Raw genomic sequence first — 20,107 nt, forward strand, 5'->3', positions numbered from 1 at the left:
ATTAAGAAGAGAAAGCCTTAGTCTAGCAGTGGAATATTTATAAACTTGACTTTTGCGTATTCACTATTATTAAAGCGTATTTTATTTTGTATTTGAATGTTCTTTACATTTGAACAATCACAACAATCCATAAGCACATAGGCTTAGAGTATTAATGTTATAAGTAAGATTAATTTAAAGATTAATTATTCGGTATCGCATTCTCATTGATTAATATAATGTAAAAATGAATAAAGAAATATCTGTGATTACCTTATCAAAATGGAGATATGTTATAACCACTACGCTATTTGCATATAGTTTTACAAAAAAATATAATAATTTAACTCATTTAGATAGTCTCATAATTATTACTACATTGAAATTTTAGCCTTGTAATCAATACTCAATCCTGTTGATCATTTCATTTCGTTACGATATTTGGTTATTGTATCCACCGACTCTCATTGGTGGGTGAGTGGCTTAAGCTATATTACCTTCAATTGTCGAATATTTACCAACTAAGTAAATACTAGAAATCCAGCCCCCTGATACAACCGGCCCGGCGCGACCATAAATAATACTTTTATTTCAAAATATTTTTTCGAAGGACCTCATATCCAAATACTAAAAACAAAACGCAAAGAAAAAGTGTCTTAAATATAGTCAAATGTTTTTGAAACTGCACAGTTTTCACCGCTTATATGTTATAAAAAATACGGATGTCTCCTAAGCTCTCCTTGTTTTACTAAATTTTGCTCTTGAAAGCTCGGAAAAGATTCCGTGAGAATTTAAGAACCTTTTTTTTTATATTAAGGAGGCCCTAAATATTAGTGACGATTTAAGGATACTATTTAATCATTTTATATTTAAAGAAAATCTTTTTAACTTCAGGTACCTACTGATGAGATGTTAGAAGGCACTAAGATCAGCACTCCGTCGCAAATGTCGAGTATATTCGATATTGCAAAAGACACGGTTCTTTTTTTGCTGCTATCATGTTACTACATCTTGGAATCGCTATTTTGGACTTTAGTGCCCAATGTTATAAGACCTATGAAAAGTCTTAAAGACGAAGTAATTCTGGTAACTGGAGGTGGTGGAGGAGTTGGCAGGCAATTGGCTATTAAGTTGGCAAGGCTTGGAGCTAAAGTTGTACTATGGGATATTAATAAGGAAGGTCAGTATTGGTTTACTAGATTTGGGAAAATAAAATTTTAATTACTTTTACCACGTCTCATAAATAAATTGAATCATATACAAACAATAAAGTTTGAAAGGCCAGTCTTATTTCATGAGAGAGAGATGAAATCTTTTTAAATGTCAAAATTCGACATCCAATAAGGGCAAAAGGCGCACGTACATATATTTCAAGAGGTTAATTTAATACTTGCTAAATATCTGGCTACTATATGCCTTTTAAGTATCATCGGTCAATGTGAACAGCTTCCAACGATTTTATCTAGATTACCACATTTATCAAATAAAAACACCAATATATATATATATAATATATTTAAATCAACTTATTCCTGAGTGGAAAAATACTTTGTTTATAAAAGAAGTTGCGCAACGTTCGAGTGGACACGTGACGAAATGAAACCAACATAGCAATCTGAAAGTGTAATTTACCTTGCGACTGTAGTTGGCAACTTATATTTCGATACACATCAAGATATAGACATAGCGCCTTAATGGTAGGCACCATTAAGGAGGTATAACTGTAGTATGTAATTACCACCTTATTGTTATAGTTCCATAATAAAAGTACTCCTTACTTTAAAAAAAAACTAATCCAATGGTGTACCTTATAGTAGTAAAGTAAAAAGTAAAGTAACAGCCTCTAAATTTCCCACTGCTGGGATAAGGCCTCCTCTTCTATTAAGGAGAGGGTTTGGAACATATTCCACCACGCTGTTCCAATGCGGGTTGGTGGAATGTACATGTGGCAGAATTTCGATGAAATTAGACACATGCAGGTTTTCTCACGATGATTTCCTTCACCGCCGAGCACGAGATGAATTATAAACACAAATTAAGCACAACGTCTATATATACACACAATATATATATATATATATATATATATATATATATATATATATATATATAGTAGTACTAGCCTGGGTTTGAACCCGCAATCATCGGTTAAGATGCACGCATTCTAACCACTGAGCCATCTCAGCTCCATACAGCATTCATCTGAATTTAGTATTTTTTTTTATTCTATGTCTTAGTGACGTCATTAATTGCTTTTTTTTCGATTAGCCTTGGAAAAGACGAGCACCGCACTCAGAGAAGAAGGGTACGAAGTTGCAAGTTACGAAGTCGATCTAGCAGATCGGGAATCCGTATATAAAACAGCGAAAAGAGTTAAGGAAGAGGTAAATGCTTCATAACTTAAACTTATCCATTATAGTAAATGAAGAGACGTTTTTTGTTATCCCTTAGTAAAAGCTTCTGATAACAATCATACGAAACGCTGCAGCGTGTTTTAAAGGTTTTATTAAATAAATATAGTTGATATGTGCTTCGCAATTTCATTTGATTTAAATTTAGCGTTAATTTACTTTATTTTTAATTCAACACCTCACCAAACGTTTTTAAACTGTCGTTTTATTATCTTGGTTGTGATACATGTACCGACTTTGGTTTTATACACCCAATACATTTAAATAATTATTTTTTCCATTATATCAGTACTTAATACTAATCAGGTTCTTTTTTAAACGCAGGTCGGAAAGGTTGATATTTTAATCAACAACGCCGGTGTTGTTTTCGGTGAAACTTTACTGGAACTCAACGACAATGCTATTGAAGCCACTTATAAAGTCAACATTCTTTCCCATTATTGGGTGAGTATATTTTCTTAACAATTAAAAAAAAAAAAAACATTTATTTTTTTAGTGAATAATGAAACGATTTCCTTTTTAAAGGAATTATTAATACATATATATTTATATATACCTACCTATTTATGTGCGAAGAGCATACAAATTAAAATATAAAGTTATTCAGACTTTTCCTACGGGAAGAATTACAATAAGTAATGAATGAATAATATACAAGTATGTATATTAGTAAAAGGTCATAATTAAATGTTTAAATATAATAATTTTATGTATATTTCCAGACCGTGAAAGCATTTCTACCAGACATGATCAACTCGAGTAAAGGACACATAGTAACTGTAGGTTCAGTAGCGGGTCTTCTCGGCACTTACCGTTGTACGGACTACAGCGCTACTAAATTCGCTACCGTTGGCTTTCACGAGAGCCTCTTCACGGAGTTGCGGGTGAGCAAAACGATTTACAATAACTATACAACCCCAAAGATTATATCATTTTCTGTAGGATATTGACAGATTCTACATAATACTCGATTAGTAAAATAAGCTTTGCAAATTAGGATGATAAAAAACATAAATTATTTTATAGCTAGTGACTTATGTGCGATAGTGGCTTTATAGAGATGAAAATATATGTGTTATATTACATATTATTATTTACCTATGCTTTATTTTTACTACCATATTGATGCTTTTTGATGATATAGGAGGTCACCTGATGGTAAGTGGACACCACTGCCCATAGACATTAGCGCTGTAGAAAATATTCCTTACATTATTATGAATGCGCTACCAACCTTGGGAATTCAAATGGAATGTCCTTACAAATTGGAACACAACAACATTAAGTATTGTTAACATTTTTTGTACCACTGCATATAAACATTGACAGAGTAACTATTCTTTACATCATACCAACGTACCACCAACCTTGGTAACTAAGATGCTGTCTCTTGTGCCTGTAGTTACGTAAGCTCACTCTTCAAACGAAATACAATAAGTATTACTGTTTGGCGGTAGTAGTACTACATAATTATTATGAGGGACCTACCTATACCAGCTCGCACAAGTCCCACCAACATATTTTATTTATTACTAGACTCAACTCTGTGGGTTTGGTTTTTATTATCATATGATATTTACAGGCTCACGGGCACAATAACATCCATGCCACACTAGTGTGCCCGTACTACATCAACACGGGAATGTTCGACGGAGTGACGCCAAGGCTCATGCCGATGTTAGAGCCGGACTATGTAGCTGAAACCATGATCGACTCCATTCGCAAGAACGAAGTCAACTGTGTCATGCCTGGTTCTGTTAGATACTTGTTGCCTCTTAAATGGTAAGATTATTTGCTTTAAGTAGAAAATAAGACGTTAGAAACTTTGCATATATTTGGTATCGTCAAATACGTCGTATACATAAACATTCCTTTATTTTCGTGGCCTAATTATTAGAACGCGTCTTAACCGATGATTGCGGGTTCAAACCCACGCAATCATCACCTAATTTTCTTTAGCTTAACTTGTATTTATAATTCTACAAATCCGCATTATTATGCTTAATACGTACGATTTTTATCCAAAACGAGAATCGCACCCAAAACAATTGTGGTAACCACTGTTTCTTCAGTATTACAAATTCATCATAATCAAGTAGAAAACATCCTTCAAATTGTAAAGAAATTATAAAGATACCTTTAACTTACAAGGACGAATATGACGATCATTTCTACTTCCATTTTATTTTACATTGGACGCAGTCGATTTAATTGTGCACGCTTTAAATAACTAATTGTTAAATGTTTTCAGCTTACTTCCAGCAAAAATGTGTTGGGATCTAATGCATCGCGTTATGAAGGGGCCACAATCAATGATGGATTTAAAAAGGAAACCAAAAGTAGCATGAAATTATAAATTACCTTTTTACGTGGACTTAAACAAGACAAGATAAATGGAAGACTGATGTTCTTAAAATAAAATCTATAAATATTATATTTTAATTGTTTGTCTAGACACCATCCCCCAACATTTAACATCAGAGACAAATAAACATAACTCATGTAGATATAAGAGGAAATCAAACTGACAGGTACATAAAGTAATAAATTTGATTATATTAGATATAGTATTTAACATATTTTTTATTATGTAAGGCATATAAATAAACATAAGTTCCAAAATGTGATTAAAAATTCACAAAGGATAAATAAAAATGTATATATCTTATAAATAACACTAACACAAAAGTAATAAATTATTTATTATCATATAAAATTAATATCACAATTAAAATAAGTCATAGAAGTAATCGAGGCCCTGCCCGAGCTCCCATATGGCCACACCAGTGCCGTACTCACGAGCAAGATCCAGTCTCTTCTGAATGGAATAAAGAGTGGGGAAAAATATTTTCTTTGTACCCTGTGATGTTCTGTAATTCACACAAAATTCTTTCATTAGTGTTTCAAGATTACTTACATTAAAATGATTACTTTTTAATGTATTTTATGACTTACTATGTCTGGGTACATTAATTAAATTAAATATTAATAATTTCTGTAATTATGTAATAATACAAAAAGATTTATCAAAGAAATAGATATATATCTATCTACCTCTAAAATAATTAAAAAAAAACAAAATGATATTTATTTATAAAACATATGAAACAGATTATTAATTCGTATTTATACTTTTTTTTAATTTATTTGAAACTGAAGAAATGACTAACCTGACTTCAATATAATTTTCCCCAGTATTATTATTGTATGTAAGAACTTGATTAGCTTTCGCATTTTTCAATAGTTCTATATATTCAGTGCCAACAATTGGTCCTCCACCATTAGCAGTGTATGAGTTGCCGTAGAAATTCAATCCCAACAATATTTTCGACCTTTTAGATGGATTTTCTTCTTTGTCTATTAATTTTTCGATGCAAAGTCTCATCCAATATAAAGGTGCATTAGGTCCTGACAAAAACATCTCAATATGTTCATATGTGATAAGAGTGATATACATTTATACAAACAAAGCAATTCCTTAATAATTAATTTGCAAATTCATTACTATATAATTAGACAAGAAACTTGTTAAATATGAAATAAATGTGTGTGTGTTATTGTCAAATGCAAAATGAGCACAAAGTAATGTGTGAGGGAAGTCATATTATTTAATCTTACCAGGCTTTTGAGGATTTGAAAAGTCATATGTCATGACTGACACGGCATGGACATAAGGATAAATTTCATTGAAAGCCTGAATGAAGAACTCATCACTAGGATAGCCTCGGAAAGGAGGATACACCAATATTAAGCTTAAATCATCTTCAGTCATTTCCAAACCTGAAAAAAATACAAAAATATAAAATATTATCCTATTACTATATTGTTAGTTGAAATAAAATTTATAGTTTTAATCAAATGGAATACTAACCAAATTGTTGGATAAATTTAACTGACTTGTCAATATATTTTCCTATTTGGGACATTATCTCTAAGACTATTCCGTCAAACATCCATTGTCGACAGACTTTCTTGACCTCCTCAATTAGGGCCTTTTGTTCAGTCATAGAAGTTGGCTCCATGAAGAAAGCTTTCAAATCTGATGGTTGCCAATTTTCAAACAATAACCTTGGAAGAACTGAAAATGAAAACATTTTTGAAAAAATTATAATTTGACATATTCATAATTCACACTGAATGTACTTAATTGTAATTAATTAAAGCTGAAAAAATGAAAAACTTAAAACAACATACTTACAAACTTAAATTTGTGTTAGAAAAACTATTATTTAATTTATTGATAAAATAATAAAAAATATTATAATTGTTTATAAAGTCCAATAAAAGTTATTATTTCTAAACAAAAATAATAGGAATAGTAATATTATCAGTCTGTAAAACTTTTTCATAGCTTACTTTTTAAATTAGTATCCGCTCCCTTCTGTCTGACAGTTTTCATCCATCCGTGATCTACATCATGTAAACCAGAAACTATATAAATATTGGGAGTCTGTCTCTTAATCTGCAGCCAAACTGGGGATATATAGTTGAATTTTGGAGCCCATGTTTTAGCTACGTCGTAACCTTTGTTGTTCCACTAAAATAAAATGACTTCTAGTTATAAACACTGTATAATAAAAATAAGAACATCTTAATTGATAACATAATATACCTATTTAATATATTAGACTACTATTATTGTATTATCCGCCGTTATTATAACTTAACGTAGTTTCACTCGAAGAGTTACGCAAAACATTATATTATTATTTTAATTCATAGAATGTCTACTTACAGGTGTCACATAGCCCAAAACCGTGTTTTTAAAGTTGCGAATCGAAATATCCTGATGATAAGTTGCATGATATTTAAGAACATCTTTAACATAGGGTGTTTCCACCACTAATTTTCGATCCAAAACATTATTTTTTCTCGTACCTTCTTGCGGTTTTACACCCTTTTGAGATTTTTTATCAGCCGGTGGTGATAAAGTACAAATACACAAAGTTGACATTAATAACACTTGTATTATTGTAATTACACATTTCATCTTAGATTTCAAAACAATACAAACTATTAATAAGTCTTAAGGATAAGCTACGCTAAATAACATTAATAATTTAAACCGGCACGCTAGAAATAATTATGTTGACATATAATTAATAAAGCTATAGGATTTGACAGTTGAGTGCAGTGTTGACTGTTGAAGCTTGACGCAATATTATTTAACAGAGCTATATTATGTATAGAAAATCGTTAACTAAGAAATTAAATTAGTTATAATCATATAATGCCTTAAACTTTAAATAAAAGTTTTAGGATCAGATTGTAAGGACATATCGTATATAATATCTTCAGAGTATCGCCCCAGTCGTATTGTTTACTTATTTATTAAATTAATTTGCATTAAGTTAAAAAAAAAAACCCATATGAAAGCTGCTAATTAGTGCAACCGATATTAGATGGCTGTTAAAAAACTCTCACAACACATTATTGTTTTAGGTCGTTATAAAATTTGCAAAACTATTAAGAATTATGTTAAATCAAGTTTATAATAAATTTATATGTGTAATAATTTATATTTAGTAAGTTATTTCATAGTTAAGATATGATTCACAAGGATAAATATTAGGTCCTCTTTTATTTCTGTTACGCATAAGTTAAGTATACCTTTATTTTAAAGATATTTGTAAAATTGTATTGTCTCATACATCTCATGTGACATCTGTGAGTTCACAAAGTCAAAAAATCCTTCCTGGGGTATGATATTCAATAATATTATCTATTTTTCCTCTCCCCGGTATGAAAAGTGAATTCATAACCTTGTATACAAGGGTAACATAATGGGCCATCTCAGCTGCTTTATTAAATACATTCATTAAAAATATTTATCATAAAATTATTATTTAAATGGTTTTCTTAATATTCATTGCGATGACGATATTAACTTAAATAAAAAAAGTAAAATAAAAAATATATGTAATATTGTAACTTGCCTTAAATATATAACGGAATATACGCTCAAGGATACCTCAGGATATTTACTGCGAACCATAAGAAAAAAATAAAATATGAACATCAATTTTAACCTAAGATTGCTAGTTAAATCCGAGTAAGTACCAAGTAACTACTAAGTGTGTGTTAGGTGTATTTGCTTCAACATTCATTTCGTTGTCTCCGAAAAAAAAACATCGTGAACACAAGTGCAATTGTATCCACCGACCTACAGTATAGTGTTAAATGAATAGCGAAAATAATAATTATTATTATCATTACATATTGTGCAATGTGATATGCACTATCACATTGCACAATAGAATGAGACTAATTGTAAGTAATAGAACTTTTGCTTAGATAGTTTTGAAATTTACTTATTTATATTTGATTAGACATTGTATCTAATGAAAATAAAATAAAATAAGGTTTTAGTTAAGTACTCGACAACAAATTTATGATCATGATGTCATCCTAACCGATTCCAGCGAAGGAGTCTATTCCCCAACGATTCCAGTACGTGAAATATGTCAGTAAGTATCTGTGTCCCTAAAAAAAGCTACGTTCGGTCCATTTTATCTCAATCTCTTTTAGTTTAATGTGACGGCTTTCCGACCATCAAGTTTTTTTTCTAATCATCAGGTTACTTCCGGATTGCTACTGAAATCTACTATATCCAATATGTTTTATTTAGTATTAAAGCCAATACTTCGATTATGGGCTTTAAAACTAGCTAATAAATAAAAAAGGAAAGTAATATATATAATATAATATTTAACGACTAAAGAATATATGGCAAACCGAAGACATAGGCTAGTTATATATTGACAACTAAACTCAACTCAAACTCAACTCAACTCAAATTACTTTATTCAACATGAAGTATTACACTTCCTTATTGATGATCAATTGAAACAGTACCACCGGTTCGGAAAAGAAAATATCCTGACCAGAGAAGAACCGGCGAAAGAAACTCAGCGGGTTTTTTTTTTATTATCTCATTTATTATAATAGGTTGGGGAAAAAGTTTCTTCGTGTTTTATATGAAAATTCAAAAACTTTTTTTTATAGTTTATTTACATTTGACTAAAGTATGTAGGTGCCATTTTGTTCCATAACTTTTTGCCATCTTGTTGGTAGTGACATGATCCCATTGCTGTAAAAATTTTGGGGCTTCTGATCGAAAAACTGCGACAAGTGGTTTTGGCAGTCCTCTCGTGATGTTAATCTGACACTGCCTAAGGAATTCTGCAGAGACCGAAACAGATGAAAATCTGAAGGTGCAAGGTCAGGACTATACGGCGGATGCATTAATACCTCCCAGCCAAACTCTCGTAATGTTTGTTGAGTGGCTAAAGATGTGTGAGGTCTAGCGTTGTCATGGTGAAAAACCACACCCCTTCTGTTGATCAATTCTGGCCGCTTTCTCTCAATTTCTTGCTTCAATCTCATCAATTGTTCGCAATACAGTTCTGAATCGATGGTCCTGCCGGGCGGTAACAGCTCATAATGAATGATGCCTTTCCAATCCCACCATACACACAGCATTACCTTGTTGCTAGTTAATCCGGGTTTTGTCACAGTCTGTGAAGCTTGACCGGCCTTTGACCACGATCTTTTTCGCACGTTTTTGTCGTATGTGATCCACTCTTTATCACCAGTTATCAGCTTCTTCAAAAATGGTTCGGTTTCATTACGTCGTAATAAAGAATCACAAATGAGTACACGGTTCATTAGGTTTCTTTCAGTGAGTTCATGAGGCACCCATATATCGAGCTTTTTTGTGTACCCAGCTTTATTCAAATGAATCAAAACCGTTTTGTGGTCAATTGCCAGTTCTTCAGCTACATCGTAACTACTAATATGCCGATCTTGCTCCACTTTTTCAAAAATGGCATCAATTTTGTCCGTAACAGGGCGACCAGAGCGAGATGCATCTTTGATATCAAAATTTCCGGCTTGAAAACGCTTAAACCAAACTTGCGCTACTCTCACAGATACTGCATTAGGTCCATAAACATCACAATTTTTTTTCGCGGCTTGAGTTGCATTTTTACCTTTTTTATAGTAAAATTTTAAAATGTATCGAATTTCTTCTTTAGATTCACTCATTTTAACAACAACAAAAACCAATGAAAATCACACAAATTCCTAATTTGAATTTGGAAGTGCCTTCTTTAAAATTAAAACTTTTTAATGATACCAAAACCAGCCAGATACAAATGGTATAGCCAAAGAAATTTTATTACAAGTTCATACATGCGAAAAGACTTTTTCCCCAACCTAATATATAAACAATTTAATATGAAATGAAATACTCAGGAGGCGATCGTTTCATTCCCAAGGTGTGCTATCGATCATAAACTCATTAATTGTATAATAAAATAACTTTTTGCACACAAGCGTTCATTTTAAGCGAAACAGATGCATTTTGAACGCTTTCGGGGATCCTGTTGTAAAACAGTATACATTGCCCCACAAAGGAGTTACTGACTCTATGCAGTCAAGTAACAGGAGTAACAAGTTTGTGTTTGTTCCTTGTACCAATGCTATGAGTACAAACACAAAATCATTAATATTTTTTCGTACATACATAACATTGCAGGATATATATTGAGAAGCAACAGTTAATATCTTGATTTCTTTAAATTTATTCCTTAACGATTCTTTAGCTCCTAGCCCTCTTCTACAGCACAAATCTAGTATGGATAGTGGCTACGTTGCCCCACAGCATTATACCGCATGACATTATACTGTGAAAGTAACTGAAATATACTAAGCGAGTCGTATCAACATCGGTAAATAATCTAATTTTTTTGACCGCAAATGCCGCAGAACTCAGTCTACTCACCAATCCGCTAATATTGGGGCGCAATTGCAACTTGGCTTCAACAGTTAGGCCAAGTAACTCCGCAGAATCAATTGGATCTATCGATTCCCCATTGATGAGTACATCGACTTTTACATTTTGTACATTTGACATACTAAATTTAACAATTTTTGTTTGTTTATTATTTAGCCTAAGATTATTTACGCTAAACCAATGTACTACATCAGCTACAGCATTGTTTACGTCGTCATACTGTATGTGTTTTCTATTCATTTTAAAAACTAAGGAGGTATCACCAGCAAACAATACTATATCAAGTTTGTACCCAACAAGAAAGGGCAAGTCATTTATGTATGTGAGAAACAGAAAAGGTCCAAGAATTGATCCCTGAGGGACCCCCATACCAACTGAGACCCCAGGAGACATTTTACCTTTAACGTCAACCGGGCTCTGAATTCTATTGTTAAGATAAGAAGTCAGAAGCTCGAGCGCACTTATACCTAATATACCTATAACTAGCCTAGGTCTTCGATTTAGAATATATTTTTAACAGAAGGTAAAAATACTGAAATATAAATACTGAAGAATAAAGACTTTGCTTTTACTAAGAATTCAATGAAATAATATTTACACACCGAGACAAATAATACATAATATAAATATAATATAATAAATACAAATATTTTCAAAATATACATACTTTTGAACGAAGGTTACCCGTAATATAAATATTGAATAATAATTACTTTTACCTTTTGCACTCTTACTATATTATATCTGAAGAAAGTGATGTTATTGGAAGACCACGATTCAGTTCTCAAATGGTGTCTGAGCTCGCAACATGGCTCGGCTTTCACATATTTATAATGTGTTAATCGTCACATTTATATTTATAGGTAATAATGTTATACATATAAACTAAAACATTGGAAAAAAATACACATATATTTGGTATAAATTAATTAAAAATAATAAATTCGGTGAACTGTGTAAAAGTGTGAATATTATTTCAGGCATAGATGGAAAACACGTAAACAAAAGAAGCTTTCCTGATGTGAAGTGTCATGAAACAGGACGTTTTTACAGGTTTGTTGTCATGATCGTATTTTAGACTACAATTTTTAAATGATTAAAAACATTTAGTATACCTGCTGGATTTAGTTACGTACATTAATTATAAATATGTAATAAGCTAGTACTCAAAAATCAAATAAACTATAATATCAATAATTACCGCGTCGAAAATAGATATGTATTTATTTATTTACATTTTTAATATATCGCATAAAAGGAATATTAATTTTAAATATTTATTTTTATTATAAACCTATTAATGAAATTATATTTTATTTAGATCCAGTTCATTTCGTCAAGTGGGTTATAAATCCCTAGAGGCTTCCAAATTTTATTTTCTGTCTATCTATCTACCCTAGTAGAATTTTTATAACATCATATATATACAGTATAGTATTCGTTTATTAGCTCTAGTATTTTTTGGTAATTTTGTAAATATACTTTTTTGTGATTTTTAGGAATATAAGATCCTTTCACTGAAGTACGTTTTGTATAAAGGAGGATTAGCTATAATTTACTTAAAGTAAAGATTCATACAAATATTATTTAATTTTTATATGCAATGGCATCTCCCTTCCCCTATGGACTGAAATATAATATATGTATTGACTGCATAAACATAATAAATATAGTATATATTTATTAAATATTTTTGTTAACCGTAAAAATCGCGTTACAAAATCTAGTGAAACTAAAACTTCTTTTACTTTTCTATTAAGAAAGCTGATTGGCGAGTTACATACAAAGTGACATTAACTTGCAATGTTAGTTTTCAAATCTTATCTAACTAAAGAATGCCTAAGGCGATAATAATTATACCTATTCCTTAACAACCTAAGTATTGTTGATCTTACGCCGCTTTACATGAACTTTCATTCGTTTAACCTTTCAAAAAATATGTATCAAAATTTAAACATACAATCTATTTAACAAATATATTTTTAACATTAGTAAAGCTTATGACAGATTGGAAAGTTGCAAAGTCAATCATAATTTTACAGGCAAAGAACAGAAATTATAAATGCCTTAATTTCTTAGAAATGATCGCTTATATAATTTATATTTAAATATAAAACTATCTATTAAGATAAAATAATATATTTTATTTATTTTAAACAAAAATATTAGACTAAGTTTGTTCCATGCAATAAGCAAAACAAAGCAAGAAGAACAAAAATTGACTAACAAATAAGTTCCGCAAATGCGGTAAACGCAGTCACGCAAAATGGTTAACGCACGACAATGCAAAGTGTTCTAACATAATTTTCCTATTCAGCACATATAACGCAGCAGGACATTGACCCAGCAGCACTTTCGCCAACCTTGACAGCTGCTACCGTATCGTATTTCAAGTTATTATCATTTCCTGCCGCGTCTTGAGAAATTCACTTTCGCTGTTATTGAATCGCCACCGTTACGTCTATATCATAATTTCTGGACCATTTTTTCTGCCAATTTCATTTAGGTATTGACAATTTACATATTTCAATTAAATATCGATACTTACATAATTCACGTCAACAGTCTTATGTTCATAGGAATTACAATGTACGTACTATTAATTTGACATTCGAAAGAAAGAAAGGAAGCAAAGATTTGTTCAACTCAATTAGCCCTACACAGCTTTTATAAGTAGTAGTGATGTATCAAATGCTTCCTGCTATATTTTCTAACTAATATTGTGAATGCGAAAGTGAGTTTGTTTATTTGTTTCGCTTTCACATCTCGATGATCACGAAATTTGCATAAACGTTGACACATAAAAATATGTCTTTTAAAATTTTAAAACCTACTTTAGGTTTAGGACCTTTTAGGTTAAGTCCCTCCCCTGCTCATACGTAGTATAATATAATAGTATATTTCATATATTGTTTCTTTTATAATTAAAGTTCACGATGCTACATCAAGGATATTTAAATTTTGCCAATAACTAGGCTACTCGTATATGTTTAAAAGGAATCCTGACCGAACGGAAGATGTAATGTGGACTGGCGACGAGTGTTCCCGTTACTATCTTTGCTTAGAAGGCGACGTGTTCGACTTCCAATGTTCTAAAGGCCTACTCTTCGATGTCAACCGACAACTATGCGACATGCCACAGAATGTTCACAACTGTGATCTTACGACAGGTAACTTCCCATTTTATTTCAAATTATATATAGAATACACAAACACATAAAAGTTTCATTGATCTTGATTTTTAAGATAAATAATTGGAATAAGTGGCGTTTAAAAAGTCTTGTAATCTTTCGAATTATATTATGCATGTAGAGACACAAAAATACTCAAAATGATTAATTTATGGCAACCTATACAGTGTTTCCGTTAATTTCAATGGGCAAATAATTTAACTACTAAACACTTAGGCATTGAAAATGTAGAATTTATTTATATCAGATATTAAAGGTAATAACCGGAAACGAAAATATACCGTATAGTTACTGTGCAAAGAGAAAGCGAAAATGTCAATAATGATTGCACAATTCATTTCGGTAATGATTACACAGTTTAATTTCGTATCAACTTAAATTGACATCTGGAACAAGAAAGCGGACAAACTTGTCATAACTCATAACATAACATTATTAACACTAGCGACCCGCCCCGCCTTCGCACGGGTTCTATAAATATATTTCAGAATGTCATTGCATATACAACGCATGCAGCCTTTCAATTATGTTAAATGCACAATTTATGTTAATAATAATTTATGGAACTGTATTGAAGAAGGATTAATGCTGTATTGTTGAAAATCACATCGTAAATAAGCCATTGTTTATCGATAGGCCCAGACGAGATCGTCCAGTGGTTAGAAATCATCAATATTAACCAATGATTGCGAGTTCAAACCCAAGCAAGCACCACTGAATATTCACGTACTTAATTTGTGTTCACATCTCGTTCTCGGCGTTGAGGGAAAACATTTTGAGGAAACCTGTTTGTGTCTAATTTCATAGAAATTCTGTCACGTGTGTTTTTCACCAACCTGCATGAGACAGCGTGGTGAAATATGTTCCAAACCTTCTCAAAAAGAAGAGGCCTTAGCCCAGTAGAGGGAAAATTTACAGGCTGTTAACTTTATTTTTAGTATAAAACAAAGTCGCTTCCGCTGTTGGTCTGTCCCCATGTATGCTTAGATTTTTAAAAATACGCAACGGTTTATGATGATTTTTTTTAATTGATAGTAATATAATAAAGAAACACTGATAATGGGCCATCTCAGCTCTGTATTTATACTATGTAGTAATAATAGAGGAATTAGATAAAATTGTCATGAATTAATTAAAATTTTTACCAAAGTTAAAACGCAAATTATCGATATTATTTCTAGAAACGCTAATACCAAAACCACAATTGGAAAATGCAAAATGCGCTAACGAGACCCACCTGGGTTGTTCTGACGATACTTGTGTCCCCGCTGAATATTTCTGCGATGGCGCCCTGGATTGCGAAGATTCTTCCGATGAGGTAAAACACATGCATATTAACATATGTAATTATTGTATTAAGCACATGCTTCCTCCTTACAGAGATTTAAGAACAGCATGATACAAAAGTATACAGTTTTAAGTATAATCATAAAAATCTAAATGATAATTACCAGTTACTAAGGACAAAAATAATTGTCATTCTTACACGGATTTGAATTTTGGCTTAATACATTAAAGTTCTAAAACTGTACTATATTAAGATTGTAGATTTATAATTTTCTATAAAACAAATGATTTATTTAAATGACATATTAGTATTGCATAAAATGCAGATAATTTATGATCTAAGCCAGTTATATTTTTAAATTAGGCCAATCAATTTAAAATTTACATTATTTGCATAATTTAGGTACTCAAGATAAAATCTGAAACAGAAATTATACCTAACAATGGGACTTCATTGTCACAGTAATTTACAACATCTAAAACAATAAATTTTATAACAGAAGCGCATATCTTCATTTACTTTCACTAACTGCGAAATTTTCTTATCTCTTGGCAATTTTGCCAGTTAGTTATAGTAATTTACTGCGCAACGCCACATTACGACCTCTTTGCTTATGTAGGAAGTAGAAAGAATATGCAAAATTGATAAAATAATAAATAATTTGAAAATTATATATTCTATTACGAATATGTAATTTTCAAATACCTTTAAAAACCTCTCGAAAAATACTCATTAATTCAAATAGTTTTCGTTGACTGCCTTTGTATTAAAGTTTTACGCTGTGCTAGGGTTGGTGCGATGTCACCTACGATCCTAACGCTGCTGCCCCTTGCAACACAGGGATGTGTCTCCTGCCTGAATGTTTTTGCACGAAGAATGGAAATCAAACACCTAATAACCTCGTCTCGAGCCAGGTAAATATATCCATAATTCTTATCAGAGCGAAACCGCGGACGCTTTGGTTTATTTGTGTCTGGTAACAAGGCTACTATATAATTGACTTGTAGAAAAAAATAATATCTAATGCAATAATTAACTACTTTATTTATTATATAACTAGATGTGCCCGCGTTACGTGTACGTTTTTGAATATACCAAAAAAAAATGTTTGTAGCCTAAGTTACTTCCTATTACATCAGTTATCTGACAGTGAGAGTCCTGTCAAAATCTGTCCAGCCGTTCCAGAGATTAGCCGGAACAAATAGGCAGACAGACAGAAAGAGAGACCGAAAAAATTGTAAAAAAATACTATTTATATTATGGTATATGTATCGTGTATAAATACAGATGCATTAAGTAAAAAAAGGGCTATTTTAATATTATAAACAGACATTACAATTTTTTTATATGCATAGATTAGTTTACATACTACTTCTTTCACCTTCTACACCTTCACCTTCTGAAGTTAATTAATCCATTATTGATAATATAACCATACATAAACAAAAATTTTGTAATATTTTATACTTAATATTACTTTATTTAAAACTGCTTTTTAGTCATTAAGTGTTAATTTTAATTTTTAAACACCATTGTAAGTAATCAGTTTTACAAATAATATGCTAATTAAGAGTCATATGTAAATACAATAAAGTTTTAATGATTTCAGACACCACAAATGATTACTCTCACATTCGACGGCGCAGTGAACCATGAAAACTGGGATATTTATACGAGACATCTTTTCACACCAGAACGCACGAATCCTAACGGTTGCCATATTAAAGCAACATTCTTTATATCACATCCGTACACTAATTATCGACACGTACAAAAACTATGGAACGATGGACATGAAATTGCCGTCCATTCTATTACGTAAGTTTTTATCATTTATTTTCATATTTTTGCTAATAGTAGGTACTTCTACTGATGTTTTTAAGGCAAAGTATATATGTTCATATCGCATCGTAATCTGAGTCTATCTATTAAATAAGTAATTTATAGTATAATTTATTATTTGTATTCAATTTTAGGCATCGCGGTCCAGAGGAATGGTGGTCCAAGAATGCTACAGTTGAAGATTGGTTCGACGAAATGGTAGGACAAGCAAACATAATCAACAGATTTGGAAGAGTTTGGATGGAGGATTTTAGGTTTTTATTTTGTATTAAAATTACTATCACACTTGTAATAATTTGTCCATCCAGTGATGCCATTAATACGAAAACTATTAAACGGACTAATACCTATTTAACATTACAGAGGAATGCGAGTCCCATACTTGTCCGTCGGTTGGAACAGGCAGTTCCTAATGATGCAAGAGTTCGGCTTCGTATACGACGCGACAGTGGTGGCACCATTAGCTGACCCACCGTATTGGCCATATACTTTAGACTATAAAATGCCTCATCGTTGTACAGGTAATAAATCATAAAATATTTTATGATATTCTTGAAGTATTCTTCAGTTCCGGTGCGGGCAGACCCAACTGGTCGTCTTTTCCACTATGGCCAAAGAAACGCTTAAGTGTCAACCCTCATTAAATTATATGGTAGTGACCATTGACTATAGTCTTTTTGACAAAATCGTAAATTCTCTCAACGACTATCAGGGTGCGAATTTTAATTGTCTCCGTCAAAGCGTCGAATAGATGACTTATACAGTGATTGTGCTATTCGCCAAACTTCAATAAAATAAACTAGGTACATCACATTAGAGCCGGCGATAAAAACAAACGTATCACGTTGATTGTTTGCTAATATTTGTGGAACTATTAGATATAATCAAAGAGAAGAAATAAGGTTCTATAACCGACAAGTAGCGCGTGTGAAATATTATGTAAAATGTTGGCAATCATTATTGTTCGCGAAGATTCCTTTACAACGATGTAATATTTAAATCAAATTCAATTATAAGTCCCAATACCACCAATCTGTTTTTACACTATTGTTATAGGTTTTAACACTATGAACTTTTTTGTACACAAAATTATCTTAAAGTCAACTTTCTTATACAAATTACCCTAAATCACCTTCAATTTAACCTCCTTTATAAAAACTTGAATTCATGCGATAAATGAAGGTATAAGTGTGCGTTGAAATATTTCTGTCTTTTACAAACTTTCTAGCCTCATCTAGCAGCATACCGTAAAAAGCGGAAACCAAAAATAATCTATAATATAATATAGTATAATAGTTATTTAAATTTTATTAGGTGGTGGTGCAAATCTGAGTAATTAAACAATTGTGTGTTATTTCTCAGTTAGAATATTTATGTATTATTTTAGGAAACAATCAATATTGTCCGACTAGAAGTTACGCAGGTCTCTGGGAAATGGTCATAAATCCTCTCGTCAATGGTGACCATACGTGCGCAACATTGGAGTACTGCCCATCCAATCTCAATGGTGATGATGTTTACGACATATTGTTGAACAACTTTAAAAGGCATTATTTGAAAAATCGAGCTCCATTTGGTATACATTTAAATTCCTCGTGGTTAAGGAACAATGACTACTTGGCTGCTTTAAAGGTAATAACTTACTTACTATTATTAAATTGAAGAGTTTGTTTGTTTTTACGCGCTAAACAAAATAATCCGATTGGCCGATATTTGAATTGTCACATGTAAATTTTTTCGCGTTGGTAACATATTAATGTTACAGATTAAAAAACGTTACAAATCACAGGGCAAGATATTATTGCAATATATATACAAAACTAATATTTAAATTATTTGTATTTTAATTCCACAGAAATTCATAGATGAGCTGCTAAAACTTCCAGATGTATATTTTGTAACATATCGTGAAGTTATCGATTGGATAAAACGACCGACACCTGTCCTGCAACTGAAGAAGTTCCAACCTTGGCAGTGTAATAACCGCCACTTCGAAGATATAGAAATGGCATGCAACAAACCCAACACTTGTAAACTACCCTCGAAAGTTTTAGAACATGACAAATACATGATCACGTGCATGGATTGTCCTAAATCTTATCCATGGATAAGAAACGAATTCGGTTTTGAGTAACAAATCTAAAATAATAGACAAATATCAAAGTTACCAATTAAATTTAAGTTTTGTAAATCTCTTATTGTAGTAAATTCTAAATATAAGACGCGCAATAAGAATATTATTGAAAACGGCATCTACTCCATTCCAGTAAAAATTTCCAGTCGCCAAAAAAAGTTTCTATATTAAATGATGACAATGTTAAAAGACTAACTTTTACAATTTTCAGATTATTAAAATGACATATTTATCGTAAAACTGACATAATATTTATATATTTTCTTTTCGATTGCAATTATTAAAACTATAGTTTCATTAACATCAAGTACACACACCTAATTAAATGAGTGGGTCTATATTTAAAAAAAGAGGCTACTGCATCAAGTTTATTTGAATTTTGAGTTTGATGCCATTAATGATTGTATTCTGTATTGGAGTGCATTGTAGTTTAGTTTATATATCTTAATTTATTTCTATGATTAT

At 31.4% G+C, this 20,107-nt stretch overlaps 3 protein-coding genes across 3 annotated transcripts; 2 read left to right on the plus strand and 1 right to left on the minus strand.

Annotated features, from left to right (window-relative positions):
* Window positions 1-874: 874 nt before the first annotated feature.
* On the plus strand, window positions 875-4,826 carry LOC124537092 (epidermal retinol dehydrogenase 2-like). The gene is made up of 6 exons (XM_047113808.1): window positions 875-1,159; window positions 2,248-2,363; window positions 2,715-2,834; window positions 3,113-3,274; window positions 3,973-4,172; window positions 4,642-4,826. The coding sequence occupies exons 1-6, from the start codon at window positions 889-891 to the stop codon at window positions 4,736-4,738; spliced, it is 966 nt and encodes a 321-aa protein (XP_046969764.1). The 5' UTR covers window positions 875-888; the 3' UTR covers window positions 4,739-4,826.
* Window positions 4,827-5,075: 249 nt separating this feature from the next.
* On the minus strand, window positions 5,076-7,512 carry LOC124536739 (chitinase domain-containing protein 1). Its single transcript, XM_047113321.1, has 6 exons — window positions 7,126-7,512; window positions 6,747-6,927; window positions 6,262-6,468; window positions 6,009-6,170; window positions 5,561-5,798; window positions 5,076-5,260 (listed from the first exon to the last, which is right to left on the minus strand). The coding sequence occupies exons 1-6, from the start codon at window positions 7,378-7,380 to the stop codon at window positions 5,119-5,121; spliced, it is 1,185 nt and encodes a 394-aa protein (XP_046969277.1). The 5' UTR covers window positions 7,381-7,512; the 3' UTR covers window positions 5,076-5,118.
* Window positions 7,513-11,954: 4,442 nt separating this feature from the next.
* LOC124537117 (chitin deacetylase 1) lies at window positions 11,955-19,750 on the plus strand. Its single transcript, XM_047113851.1, has 10 exons — window positions 11,955-12,050; window positions 12,168-12,240; window positions 14,185-14,357; window positions 15,560-15,696; window positions 16,455-16,580; window positions 17,276-17,484; window positions 17,643-17,762; window positions 17,872-18,029; window positions 18,896-19,140; window positions 19,364-19,750. The coding sequence occupies exons 1-10, from the start codon at window positions 11,996-11,998 to the stop codon at window positions 19,640-19,642; spliced, it is 1,575 nt and encodes a 524-aa protein (XP_046969807.1). The 5' UTR covers window positions 11,955-11,995; the 3' UTR covers window positions 19,643-19,750.
* The last annotated feature ends 357 nt before the right edge of the window (window positions 19,751-20,107 follow it).

This window comes from Vanessa cardui, chromosome 17, assembly GCF_905220365.1.
Source record: "Vanessa cardui chromosome 17, ilVanCard2.1, whole genome shotgun sequence".
Classification (NCBI taxonomy): domain Eukaryota; kingdom Metazoa; phylum Arthropoda; class Insecta; order Lepidoptera; family Nymphalidae; genus Vanessa; species Vanessa cardui.

Excerpts from the sequence above, each read along its gene's own strand:
- LOC124537092 (XM_047113808.1), top strand. The coding sequence starts at position 889 with ATGTTAGAAGGCACTAAGATCAGCACTCCGTCGCAAATGTCGAGTATA. Across the intron at positions 1,160-2,247 it reads ATGGGATATTAATAAGGAAG|CCTTGGAAAAGACGAGCACC; the intron begins GTCAGTATTGGT and ends TTTTTCGATTAG. Across the intron at positions 2,835-3,112 it reads ACATTCTTTCCCATTATTGG|ACCGTGAAAGCATTTCTACC; the intron begins GTGAGTATATTT and ends GTATATTTCCAG.
- LOC124536739 (XM_047113321.1), bottom strand. The coding sequence starts at position 7,380 with ATGAAATGTGTAATTACAATAATACAAGTGTTATTAATGTCAACTTTG. Across the intron at positions 6,928-7,125 it reads TTTTGGGCTATGTGACACCT|TGGAACAACAAAGGTTACGA; the intron begins GTAAGTAGACAT and ends ATTTTATTTTAG. Across the intron at positions 6,469-6,746 it reads AGCGGATACTAATTTAAAAA|TTCTTCCAAGGTTATTGTTT; the intron begins GTAAGCTATGAA and ends TTTCATTTTCAG.
- LOC124537117 (XM_047113851.1), top strand. The coding sequence starts at position 11,996 with ATGGCTCGGCTTTCACATATTTATAATGTGTTAATCGTCACATTTATA. Across the intron at positions 12,241-14,184 it reads GAAACAGGACGTTTTTACAG|GAATCCTGACCGAACGGAAG; the intron begins GTTTGTTGTCAT and ends TATGTTTAAAAG. Across the intron at positions 17,763-17,871 it reads GTTTGGATGGAGGATTTTAG|AGGAATGCGAGTCCCATACT; the intron begins GTTTTTATTTTG and ends TTAACATTACAG.